Source organism: Scyliorhinus torazame, chromosome 6 (assembly GCF_047496885.1).
Source record: "Scyliorhinus torazame isolate Kashiwa2021f chromosome 6, sScyTor2.1, whole genome shotgun sequence".
In the NCBI taxonomy this organism is placed as follows: domain Eukaryota; kingdom Metazoa; phylum Chordata; class Chondrichthyes; order Carcharhiniformes; family Scyliorhinidae; genus Scyliorhinus; species Scyliorhinus torazame.
In genome coordinates, this window is record NC_092712.1 from 102,452,693 (window position 1) to 102,466,244 (window position 13,552).

Sequence of the window (13,552 nt, forward strand, 5' to 3'; positions counted from 1 at the left end):
AATCTGCTTCCGGCACTTTGCGTGGTCTAGTGAGCTTTGTCTTTGCTCCGTGGTGACAGCATGGAGTGCTCTTAACGCTGCCTTCAGGTCACCACACTGCCTCTGCAATGCCTCTACCTGCTTCTCTGTTTCTTCACGTACCAGGACTGCACGTTGCCTGTCCTGATAGGCCTTTTCATATTGGGACTGGAAGCTGCTTAAGTGCGCCAGACAAGACTGGTGTGCACTTTTGGCATCCTCCACCTCTCCGTCTTTTGCTGCCAACTTCCTCCTTAATTCTAAGTTCTCTTTTTCTACCTCGCTTACATCGACCTTACTCATTTGATGTATGCCTTCTACCTCTTTCCGGAGCGTCCTAACGACCTCCTCTGTGCCTCGCAGCTGTGCCAAGCAGGACACGATTGCCATCGGCTTGCGAACTTTCCCTAAGCTCTTCTTGTGGATCTCGCTCAGGGTCTCCCACCAAGTATGTCCTATACTCCCGGGGCCTGATTCCTCGTTGTCACAGAATTCACTCCAAAGGGGCCATCCCTTCCCTTTGATGTACTTCCTAATTTCTTTCTCCCAAATGGGACATTGTCCCACTCTACTGCTGTTGGTCGCTGCAACCACAAATTCCTCGGGGTTCATGAGGCGTTGCATTGCCTGCATTGCCATCTTTCCTATCCGAATGCTGCTCTTCAAATTTGGGACAGGGGTATTAAGGCTGTGCTGTAAATACGGGTACGGCTTTCGCTACTTTCCGAAATACAAACCCCCGACGGTTTTGTCGCAACAAAAAATCTATCAGTTTTACCTTATCGCCCTGTTAGTTACACGTGCATACACACACTTCCGAATTATGAGTATTGATCAGAACTGCTTGATCGCTTGTGGTTTTCTGTTCCCAATTCGATCTCTAATTCAAATTCTGGGTTCTGCCGGAGTGGCTATGCCACTTCTAGATCGGGTCCCGTCAGATGTCGCCAAATAATGTTGCTAACTTTCCGGTTGGGTCAATTGCTCTGTTTTATTACCTTTGCTCTCGAGTCGCCAGGTATCTTTATGATACCGCCACGAGGTTCAAGTCCAAGTAATGATCAATAACTCAATACACCGATTAGTAAGAGTCAAATCAAAGCACATTTATTTTACACATTAATCGCTACTCATGCACAAATTCTATGTCTAAGCTACTTCTACAACTAACAGGCCTATACTTATCTTCGGACTGGCCCACCAGGTCAGGGGAACAAATGGCCTTTCGTTCGGGTTCTGAGTCTGCGGGATTCGAAGTTGGTACGGATTGATAGCTAGGTGCGTCTATCTCGTAGAGAGCGTTGAATTAAGACTTACTTCTTTCGGTGGTCACTGCACCGGTCACGGTCAAGGTTGGTTCGCGTTGCTGGGTGACCCGGGCAGGACGAAGAGATGAAGTGATGAAGAGCGCGATTTGAACTTGGGGGCTTAACTTTATAGTCCCCAGGGACTTCCCGCCTTTCGGGGCAGATCCTGTACCTGGTGATTCTAGGTGATTGGACTTTGTTCCAATCGCTTGGTTCGATTTCTCCAATACTAGAGCAGTTCCTTGATCGATGGGCGGTCTTGAGGTGTTCATTAACCTCTTTTGTGAAGGCTCCTGCTGGCGCCGGGGAGTCTGGCTTAGTTTTGAGTGTCCCAAATGTTGACAGTGTTCCTTTTTTAAAAAAAATAATTTTTATTAAAGGTTTTCATAAAATACCAATAACAAAATGAGAAAGAAAAAAGAACCCAACAGGGTTAAGTACAAAACACAATCTAAAAAAGCAACCCCCCCAAACCCCTCCCCCTGTACCTAAATAATAAATTAACTTTAACACCCCGACTTAAGACAACAGGTGTATACACCCCCTCAGACTCTTCCAGTGTAAATAACATAAACAAAAATAAAGTAAACCCCCCCCCCCCCCAACCCCCCGAGCTGCTGCTGCCATTGACCAATGTCTAGCGTTCTGCCAGAAAGTCTAAGAACGGTTGCCACCGCCTAAAGAATCCTTGTACCGACCCTCTCAAGGCGAATTTCACCCTCTCCAATTTAATGAACCCTGCCATATCACTGATCCAGGATTCCACGCTTGGGGGCCTCGTATCTTTCCATTGAAGGAGAATCCTTCGCCGGGCTACCAGGGACGCAAAGGCCAGAATTCCGGCCTCTTTCGCCTCCTGCACTCCCGGCTCCTCTGCCACACCAAATATTGCGAGCCCCCAGGCTGGTTTGACCCTGGATCCTACCACCCTCGACACCGTCCTCGCTACACCCTTCCAAAATTCCTCCAGCGCTGGGCATGCCCATAACATATGGGTGTGATTTGCTGGGCTCACTGAGCACCTAACACACCTGTCCTCACCCCCAAAGAACCTGCTCATCCTTATCCCGGTCATGTGTGCCCTGTGCAGCACCTTAAACTGTATGAGGCTGAGCCTCGCGCATGAAGAGGAAGAGTTCACCCTCCCTACAGTACCCTGTCCTGTACTGTGTGTGGCAGTAGCCGTGGGAATTCCACCACCTGCCGTCTGGCAAACGCCCTTACCTGTAAGTACCTGAAGGTGTTCCCCGGGGGGAGCCCGTACTTCTCCTCCAGCTCACCCAAGCTCGCGAACTTCCCGTCCACAAACAGGTCCCCCAACCTTCGTATGCCTGCCCTGTGCCACCCCGAAAACCCTCCCCCTGTTCTTCCTGGGGCGAACCGGTGGTTCCCCCCTAATGGTGTCCACGCCGAGGCCCTAACTTCCCCCCTATGCCACCTCCACTGCCCCCAAATTTTGAGGGCCGCCACCACCACCGGGCTCGTGGTATACCTCCTTGGAGGGAGCGGCAGCTGTGCCGTTGCCAGCGCCCCCAGACTCATACCACACAGGACGCCGTCTCTAGCCTCTTCCATGCAGCCCCCTCCCCCTCCATCACCCACTTGCGCACCATTGTCGCATTGGCGGCCCAGTAGTACCCACAGAGTTTGGGCAGCGCCAGCCCCCCCTATCTCTACTCCGCTCCAGGAACACCCTTCTCACCCTCGGAGTCCCTCGCGCCCACACAAACCCCATTATACTCCTGTTAACCCGCCTGAAAAAAGCCTTCGGGATAAACACGGGGAGGCACTGGAACAGGAACAAAAACCTTGGGAGCACCGTCATTTTGATTGACTGCACCCTACCCGCCAGGAACAGCGGCAACGCGTCCCACCTCTTGAACTCCTCCTCCATTTGCTCCACCAGCCTTGTAAAGTTAAGCCTATGCAGGGCCCCCCAGCTCCTGGCCACCTGGACCCCCAAATATCTGAAACTCCTCTCCGCCCTTTTTAGTGGGAGCTCGCCAATCCCCCTCTCCTGGTCCCCTAGCTGAACTACGAACAGCTTGCTCTTCCCCATATTGAGCTTGTACCCCGAAAAGTCCCCGAATTCCCTAAGCATCCTCATTACCTCTGGCATTCCTCCCACCAGGTCCCACCGCCACATACAGCAGCAGGTCGTCCGCATAAAGCGACACCCTATGCTCCTGCCCACCCCGCACCAACCTCCTCCAGTTCCTCGACTCTCTCAGTGCCATAGCCAGGGGTTCAATCGCCAGTGCGAAGAGCAGGGGGGACAGGGGACACCCCTGTCTCGTCCCTCGGTGCAACCGAAAGTACTCGGACCTCCTCCTATTTGTGGCCACACTCGCCATCGGGACCTCGTACAACAGCCTAACCCACCTGACAAACCCCTCCCCAAACCCAAAGAATCAGATCAGCCAGGAAGTTATTAAATGGCAGAGTAGGCTCAAAGGCCAAGTGGCCTACTCCTGCTTCTAATTTGTTCGTATGTATAAATGTTAATTACACTAGTCATTTAAGTGGCTCAACTCATTACAAAGTTTCTCCATTTATAAGGTTCTCAAGCAACCAGTCTGATGGAATACTCACCATTTGACTGGATAGGTACAGATGCATCAACATTTAAAGTACAATGAGATCTAGGACTTGATATTTAACCATGACATTACTGATAAACTTTGGCTACAGTATTCAATATCTTTAGTAGAAGTTCTGATTTTTTAAAATTAGACACCCTTTAGACAATTTACATTAATTCATCCTACATTTTCTCAGAACCAGTTTTTTTGTATGCAACAACGTTTTTAGTTAACAGTGCTTAAGATAAAAGACAATGCAAATACCACAGTAGGTCCAGTATCATATAAACAAGAAAATCAAAAAATGCTTCATAACTCACCTTTATGTCAATAAGAAGGAGGAGACTGTTTTCTGCTAGCACACAATTTGTGGAATCCTACTTTGATTTTGGGGAGTTCAACCATAAATTATTTAAGAAGCTTCTATCATTGACTTTGATGTGCGTGAAAAAATCCCATATCTTACATTGAGGTAACTTGGACAAGTATTCAAATGACCCTTCGAGACAACTTGAATGCTTGTTGAATTATACTTCAAAGCATTTATGGTGCTACGGTGTTTTTGCCATGTTTGTAGTTATTTTAACGTCTTACGGTACGTAAGCCTTGTTGACAGTATATATTAAAGATCATCTTCATGAGCGGAATAAACTAGATAGCAAATAGCTCCTCACTATTCTGTTTCCAAATACTTAAATATAGAAGAATCTTTTATTTCATTCTCGCGTTATTTTCTGTTTAGGAACAGTTTAGAAAAGAAGAAAATCTTTGTTTCAAAAACTAATTTTGCATGTTTATTTCTAAAACAGAATAGGTTCACAGAAAGATGTATTGGATCCCAGAACCAAGAGCTTTTTGTACATCCTTGAAATACTTCCAAGGTCTGAACACGTTATTTTCTAAAATGTTATCAAGCATTAGTATTCAATGGTGAATCAGTAACATATTTTGAAAGACATAAGGAAATAGTTGTAAATAAAAACAAAAATACTTGCAATCCACAGCAGGCCAGGTGACATCTGAAAATCAAAAGAATAACTGATACTTCAGTGAGTTGATGCAAGCTATTCAAATTTCAGACAACGCTTAAATACAATTATCTAGTCTTATTTCTGCCTTTTAACACATCACAGTTTCTTAAAACGAAAATGCAAGACTAATTTTAAATAGGTATTTTTATTTCAATAAATGATTCCATGTGACTAAAACTGTTCAATGTTTACAAGCAAAATTTAGTGCTGATTGAATAGGTAAATTGTTTGTTAAAATTTGTTTGGTAAATATAATACTGAAAATGAAATGCATTGGTAAGATAGTAACCAAAATCTTTACATCTGATGACTTTGTAAGTAATTTTAAGTTTTTGCTTGTGTCAAGCAAAGGCATCAATATTTTTGTCAATAATTGAAATCAGTTTATAAAGACCATTCTCACAATGGGTCCTACAGGAAGCGAATGTGAAACAACCTAAAACTTTGCCTGATTTCTTGGTAGTCTTAAGTGTGGCTGTGGAATTTTCTGAGGGTCACATACCGGAGATAAGAGATCCAAGATTTTTCTCATTTCTTGAAATGTATAAAGTACAGGAGAAATGCTAGGGTCAGTACTCACTGTACTAAACTTTACAAAATTATTTGTTCTAAAATATCTGTTTTCTGTGTGAATGGTATGGAAGTGAAACCTGAATTAGAATAGTAAGGATAAAGTCATTTTTGTTTTGGTGTTCCCAGGCTTTCAAAAACCCCTAAATATATACTTCTAGAAAACGTCAAAGGATTTGAAACATCTGTTGCGAGGTATGTATTCATTTCATGAAACCGGTTCTGCTTAATTTCAAACCATGACATTTTTATACCATTAAGTGTTGGAAAGAGATTGTATGACATTGACCTTGAATTTCCTTTCTACTGAGGTTATATTTTAGATTAAAATCATATTACAGGGTGACCTGTTACGTCAGCTGATTGGGCACTTCACTCTCAAATAGAAATGTGATCAAAACAGCATGCCGCCCTAGCTCTTCAGGTAATATGGAACCTGTGTAAACGGGGAAAGCAATGTCATGTCTCTTCAGCACAGTGTTGCTTCACAGCTCCAGGGACCCGGGTTCGATTCCCGGCTTGGGTCACTGTGCAGAGTCTGCATGTTCTCCCCGTGTCTGCGTGGGTTTCATCCTGATGCTCCAGTTTATCCCTCAAGTGCCGAAAGACGTGCTTGGCAGGTGAATTGAACATTCTGAATTCTCCCTCACTGTACCCAAACAGGTGCCGTAGTGTGGCGACTAGGGGATTTTCACAGTAACTTCATTGCAGTGTTTACATAAGCCTGCTTGTGTCGCTAATAAAGATTATTATTACGATTCATGAATCCTGCAGATTCTAAACTAGGAAGCAGCAGAAAGAATAGATGCCTTGGTTTTTTTTGACGATGGGCAAGGATCCCATCTCCTGGGCGGAATGCCACAGGGAATGGACCCAGGACCTGAGGCCGTATTTTGCCACCGACTGCTGAACTAAGTGGCCTCAAAAGCTGCCAACTGAATTAGAGGGCCCACATCTCAGCAGTGCCACCAGGAGCGGTGGCCATTGCTGGGGTGGAATTAGGGCACATCAATAAAGGGGTGCCCTCAAAGTAAAGCAAGTGACTTTTGGGGGCTCTAGTACCAGATAGAAAGGCCCTGATGGTAAGCTATGGTCGTGGAGAGACCCTGAAGGCAGACAGTTCCGATGGTGCATGGGAGGCCTGCGGTAGGGCTACTTTGTGGGCCAGGAGTCTCAAAAAGGAACAATCCCCTACCCTCGCCACACCCCCACTGGGAACTTTGGATGGTTATATTGAAGAGAAGTTTCACTTCCCCTTCCTGAGAGGAATTAATATACATGTTAGGCAGAAAGGTTAGCTCTGCTTGTTTGGAATGCTTGGTTCGAATGAAACAGAGAGACAACCATTCACACCATGTTTTCCTGTACCTCACTCTCTCCATTCCTTTCTGTACCGTAACTCCTCCCCAACCCCAGTTGAGTGTCTTTGCAGGCTGTATTCTCCCAGCTAGATCAGTTGTTAATTTTAAACCTGAGGTAGATAGATTTTTGTTAAACAAAGATATTAAGGGAGTTAGGTCACAGTTCAGCCATGATCTCATTGAATGGCGGACAGGCTCAAGGGACTGAATGGCCTACTCCTGTTCCTATGTTACACCATGCATAGTGACTTTGTTGTACCAAATCCACATGAGCATTTGGTAGTCTACTGCACCTCCTCCCTCAACCTAATGAAAATGTTTCCTTTTCTGTTCTCGCTATTCATTCCCCTCACTTTCTTTTTCCTCTGCTCTTTGTTCCTCCTTTCTGTCATTCTCTATTCCTGCTCACCTCTCCAACTCTCCCTTTCATCCTTTTGTCTTTTCCTTCTCCCCATCACACATTTCTCTCTTTCCCTCCTCACTTTCCCCCCGCCTGTTCCTTCTTCCCTTTTTCCCCTCCACCTGAACATTGATCCTGATATTTCTTCATCCCCAGCTCTGCAACTCGATCTTAGCTTGATTCTACATTTGGGAATTACTTCCCTTACCTTGGGAGTTCAACTATTTATTAATATAATTATCAGCTTGTTGTATATTTCCTGTTCTGGCACAGATGATGAAGAGATTGCGGGGATAGGGTGGAGGTGTGGGCTTGGTGCTCTTTCCAAGGGCAGGTGCAGACTCGATGGGCTGAATGGCCTCCATCTACACTGTAAATATCATGATTCTATGATCAGAAGAACCCAAAGCACACTTTTCTAGCTGTGATCTCCAAACTGATTTCAAAGGTGTTGAAAATGAGAGCACTTTATTTAAGCATCTCCTTTTAAATATTGCATGATATGCTGTTATTGTACTACTTTTGAGAATACAGTAACAAATGTGCAATGGGAACAACTGAACTATTAGGAGTCATTTGATAATGATCTTTATTAGTGTCACAAGTAGGCTTACATTAACACTGCAATGAAGTTAGTGTGATAATCCCCTAGTCGCCACATTCCGGCACCTTTTCGGGCACACTGAAGGAGAATTCAGAATGTCCAATTCACCTAACAAATACGTCTTCAGGACCTGTGGGAGGAAACTGGAGGAAACCCACGCAGACACTGTGAGAACTGCACAGATAGTGACCCAAGCCGGGAATTGAACCCGGGTCCCTGGTGCTGTGAAGCAACAGTGCTAACCACTGTGCTACTGTGCCGCCCATAATTTTGAGGGGAGACCATAAGACATAGGAGCAGAATTAGGCCACTCGGCCTATCGAGTCTGCTCCGCAATTCAATCATAGCTGATATTTTTTCATCTCCATTCTCCTGCCTTCTCCCCATAACCCCTGATTAATCAAGAGATATATTTTTGTTATCTCTGAAGCACATGCACAGAATTCAGTTCGCCATCCCCGATTCTGGTGAATTATGTATAGATTATCAAAGGTGACAGGACATATAATCTGTAGAAAATGAAATGTTACAATTGTGTGCCTGTGTTTTCATTTGAAAAAAGCCAGACTTCCTGGCGGCAAACCTACTGCATCTGGTGCGGGATCAAAGTTTATATGTTTCCAAAACACGTTTAGAATATTTTTCAGATTAGGCAGTCCAACCTCAGTACACTATCTGTGCATAGCTCAGTGAAAATGCTTGCTGCATGACCAAAGACAAAATTAAGAAAAAAGGAATTCTTATCACATCAGTGTGGACAAAATCCACAGTTCCTTTAAATTTTTGCAATTTGGATAGTTTGATTTCCAACCATGCCCCACCCCCAGAGCTCTGTTGACTCAGCTCTCTTTTTGAATTAAAACCTCAGTTCTCTTTTCCTAGTAACGTGTAATTTATAAGTTACTTCACATATGGAACATTTTAATTGTTCAGTGTATTTTATGACTGTTGGATTACTTTCTCAGTGGTTGCTGAAGCTGGCTGTGGTAGTTGTGCAATTTTTGTAACAGTCAATTACTTTTCTTTTAAGTTTCTTCTTTACTTTAAAACTTGGGCGTTGGTTCTGATTTCTTTATATCAGCTTAGGCAGTTTCCTGCCCTGATTTATTTTTTCTCCTTATTCCTTCCATTTTTGTATGCACTTTGCTGGTTAAAGCAGCAGTTTTCAAAATTTCTGCAGACTGAAAAAAAATAGAAATGGACTCCTCTACGGCTGGGCTGTTCTTAACTCGGTGGTATGCTTGTGCTGAAAAAGATAGAAAATGTTTATTCTGTATCTTGAAATATATTCACTCAAAAATGTGTCATCTTAAAAAGAGGAAAATACCGAGTTCGAATTACAGATTATTATTACAAGCTAATATTATTTCCCACTGATTGTAACATTAGTGCCAGAGAGGATTCAAGTAAAGGACACAGAAAGTAACTTATTTTTTATGGATTTGATCAAAATGGCTTGTCAAATGTAATTTCTCTCCCATTGCCTTTTCAGAAAGAAATTCTCAAAACATTAAAAACATAAATAATTCAGAACTAGAATATATTCTACAGCTGAGTGATTACTTGTGGAGTTATCTTTTCAATAATAATTAATTTGATGTGGTTGTATTATAGATATATATGGTGAAGTTAGATTGGTTCTGAGAAACTGTATTTTAAGCACTTAACTACAGTTGAAGTTCACAAAATGGATTTTAAAAACAGTATTTTTAAACAGTTTGAAAACACATTTTTTTAAACAGCGATAAATTAATCCAAACACTGGAGAGCTGCAGATACACTTACCAAGCATTCCTACTATCACCAACCTTGGTAAGTAGACCGGCCAATTTAATAGATGAGGTTGGATCCTTATTTTTTCCTATTCCAACTTGTTTAAAAAAAAATTTCAGTGGTTGAAATAATGCTTTATATTTTATTTTGAAAGATGATTTAAGCAAAAGAAATGTTGCTGAACTGGCAGTACAATTGGGTTATTTCATTAACTTTGATTTATGGAAATGCTTGTTTTTCCACATGAGCTTTGCACTTTGCTAAGGCACCTGACCCACGGGGAGTGTATATCAGAAATTTGGACATGTGTGGCTCCTGATTTTATGTCAGTAATGCAAATGGTTGGAAAATGGTGCAGACACACACACAGTCCAATTTCAGATTATGGGTTCTTCAGTTGTAACGACCTAAGCCCTATTTAAACCCTAGGATCTTTCTCAGTAGAAAGGGATTGTATTTCCTCAATGTGCGATGCTCAAAATGTCTCACTCGATTCAACAAAATCTCGTGAAGCGTCGTGATCTGGATCTCGCTCTCGCTGGGCGACATCCAGGTGCGCATGTTTAAATCAGCCATTCGGCTCCTTTAAATATGGGTTCACCCAATTCACCCGGGGTCCGGGATTCACTGGCCTCCCCAGCAAGGCCTCAACTGGATGTCATTTGGACTGGTTCACAAAGTCGTGAACCAGTTATGATGGCACCTCGGGGGGGTCTCACTGGGGAGTTGAGGCCACTGGGTAGTTGGACACTGGGCACCCTGGCACTCCCCCTGGCACTTGGGCACCACTACTAGTGTTCCTGTGTGGCACTGTTCGTCTGGCAGTGCCAAGGTGCTTATGTGCTAAGTTGCCTTGAAGAAGTAGGGTGAGGGTGGGCTCGAGGAGCTGGAAGAGGTAAGTTAAGTGAAGTATGGGGGTTCCGGAGGCCGCATTGGGGGTCGAAAGATCAGGCAGCTTTTAAAAATGGTGTCCCGATCCGCGAGTAGTCTTCCTGCACAAACTCCCCAGTGCAGGAAATTACTTAAACAGTGGCTTCAACAGGGAGTTCCTTGCCAAGGCCAAAAAAAAGGGCAACGTGTTGTTGAATAGCAGGGTCTTCCAGCTCTGGGAAACACCCCGCTAAATGTGCCATTCAGTGAATTTTAATTCAAGTCTTCTAAATTGCACCCACTGTGACTTCTTGGAGGCAGAGGAGCAGTAGAGAAGGAAATAAAAAAGCAAATCCTGTATTACCTCGTGGGACATCCTGTCCCATGTCCCAAAGATAAGTGGGTTGAGAATTGACCTTTTCTGTCACATCAAAACCATGAAAGAAATTTGTGACTCCTGAGTAAATGTCATCCTTGAATTGAGGGTCAGCCTCCACCACTGACACTACACAACTTCATAATACTGATTGATCGGCCTTTACCACCACCTACCTGGGTTACGACTTGGGAGGCGAAAGGCCACTGAGCTTCCACTTTGGACCCTTCAGATAGTTATGAAGCCTGACGCAGGAAGATATGGGCCTTGAAATGACACGGAATCCCCTGTCCATGTCGACTCTTTGGCTTTATAGCAGCCATCTGAGTTTCTATGGCATTGGTCGGTGCCACTGTTGCGCTTTTGGCCATTCACTTTGTGAATTATAAAATATGCTCCATGGCTCTGCACAAAGGCTCAATACTGGTAGGAGCTCGGCTCCTTGCTCTGAGCAGGTTGCCTAGTATAACTTGAATTTTGGTGTATGTCAAATCAGTGATCTCTGGTAAGCAGGACAACACTTAATTACTCTTGAGCAGCATTTGTGGTCTTGCCTTCTAATTAGCTGGATTCTGTCTACCCATTTATCTAAATAAATTGAGTGACTTCCTTGACGCTAAGGAAAAGGACCTGTGAAAGTATTGAAATTACACAACAAATGGTGCAATTACGAATTTTCTGTTAATTAACAATGGTAGTGCCTTCTTGCGATTTATTTGCAAAATCGTCTGCTCACTGTGATATAATGCCAGCAGAGCAAGAATTCCAAAATTGGAGCTCCATTTGGAAGGGATTAGTTGATATCAGATAGAAATGCTACAATGGCCAAATTATTTGCAGATTATGGAGAGGAAAAACCCTGCTTCTGATTGCTCTCCATTGAACTGTGATGGTAAATGCTGGTGAAAACGGGTTTTGGTCTCAACTAAAAAGTCTGCTAACATTTACTGTTGAGACTAACATGGAACAGAAAACCCAACCCTAATTTATCCTGCTATTTCTTAATTTTAGACTGGACTTTTCTGCTGAACGCAGACAATTAAGATGGTTGACCCCCTGTCTGGAGATTAACCCCAGCGGTCCCCAGAACAAAATAATTCTCTCTCAGTTTTGGGAATGTCATACCTCATTATTCCTAAGTAGCCTTCAACAGACCGCCTGGGACTGTACACACCAATTTCAAAATGAGCTACAGGAATGCCATTTACATATGATTCACCAACCCCACGAGTCCAGCGGTGTTTTGAGACATTGGCTTGCCAAACATCAGAGCCTCAACACAAATGGGAAATCTTTCAACCCATAATGACCGAGTCCTGAAAATAAAGCCAAATTCCAGTCACTGGTTAAACATCCTTTGTTAAAATCACTGTGGAGAAGGAAGGTCACATGATCCAAGACTCTGCCCTTTTGAGCAGTTTAATATTACCTTTCTGAGCTGTGCAACCATTCTGCTGTTTAACATCTGACTGCCACATACAAACAAGCAAGCTCTGTGCAGGTTAAACCACTGACTCATCTAACCTGACACTACTGGAAGCTTTCATTTCATCGTCTGCAGAGCTGATGCAATCTCTGAATGCCAACTTCATCCTAAATATCAATGCCACCTGAAAAGCGAATTTACACAACACTAGTCTTCGCTAACCGAACTTGAAGTGCCTACTTGACTTTGAGACTCTGCAGCTGACATTTTTCTATGGTCCTTGTATTGTAAACACCCTTTCTTCTATCCCTCCCATTGCTGTGTGAATGCGAGGTGGGAAGTTGCAAACACGCCTTCGCACGGGTTTTGGATGTGTACTATTAACTAACCTGCTGAGTTAATCCTAACTCGAGTTTGCTGTGGGACTGAGAGTAAAATTGGATCACTAAAAACTAAACGGTTGGGAAAATATGCCATCACTTATTCTTAAAAAACAAACTAATTCAAAATGGCTTCTGTTTATGGACAGGAGGTAAGAGAGAAACAGTGCTGTTTGAACCCACCCCTTCTGGTTCAGAATTATGGGTAGAATAGTCTCTTGGTAAAATACTGAAGGACTTCAAAACCCATGGGGAATCATAGTCAAAAATCCATTTTTGTTTCCAGTGGAAGATGGGATAAAAATTACAGGGAAGAAGAAGGATGGGATATGAATGTGGCTCATTTTAACCTACTCACTGCTATCGAGATAAATTTAAAGTTTAATGTTTTTATAATATTGTTAATAACTGATCGTTTTCCTACTTCCTCCACTCTATTCAGATATTCCCTAGTTGCTAATTACCCACCCTATTATGCAAGCTATCGGTGTATATTTCTTAATATTTGATTTTGTTTGTTTTTAATTCAATTATATGTACCCATTTCTTCCTTCCTTTGGAATTTCAATAATGCTGACAAATATTTGTTCATTAGCTAGGCGTACCAAACTCAAGGCTGCGATATTTTCTCCTTGCAAAGCTCCAACCTGATACTTTCTGTTTCCAAACTTCTCATCAGGTAGGTTTTAATTTGGTTCTATCATGAGCGTTTGTTAACAGGACAGTGAAATATAGCTGGTTCGTAAACGTACCTCATCCCAAAATCGTGCAATTTATTCCAGAGAATTCGTTTTCAATCATTTTATTGATAAGGTAGCAATTCTATGATAGGATAAAATATATCCTTCTTTTTT

General features: G+C 43.1%; 1 protein-coding gene across 9 annotated transcripts in view; it reads left to right on the forward strand.

Annotated features, from left to right (window-relative positions):
• trdmt1 (tRNA aspartic acid methyltransferase 1) overlaps window positions 1–13,552 on the forward strand; it is a 120,957-nt gene that overhangs the window by 90,771 nt on the left and 16,634 nt on the right. For 7 of the 9 annotated variants that reach the window (XM_072508596.1, XM_072508587.1, XM_072508588.1 and 4 more), the window contains 4 exons: window positions 4,717–4,788; window positions 5,638–5,703; window positions 9,616–9,685; window positions 13,294–13,377. In XM_072508596.1, the coding sequence (XP_072364697.1) occupies window positions 4,717–4,788; window positions 5,638–5,703; window positions 9,616–9,685; window positions 13,294–13,377 (292 nt within the window). The remainder of the gene's footprint in view (window positions 1–4,716; window positions 4,789–5,637; window positions 5,704–9,615; window positions 9,686–13,293; window positions 13,378–13,552) is intronic. The other 2 variants (XM_072508589.1, XM_072508590.1) reach the window with 2 other exon arrangements.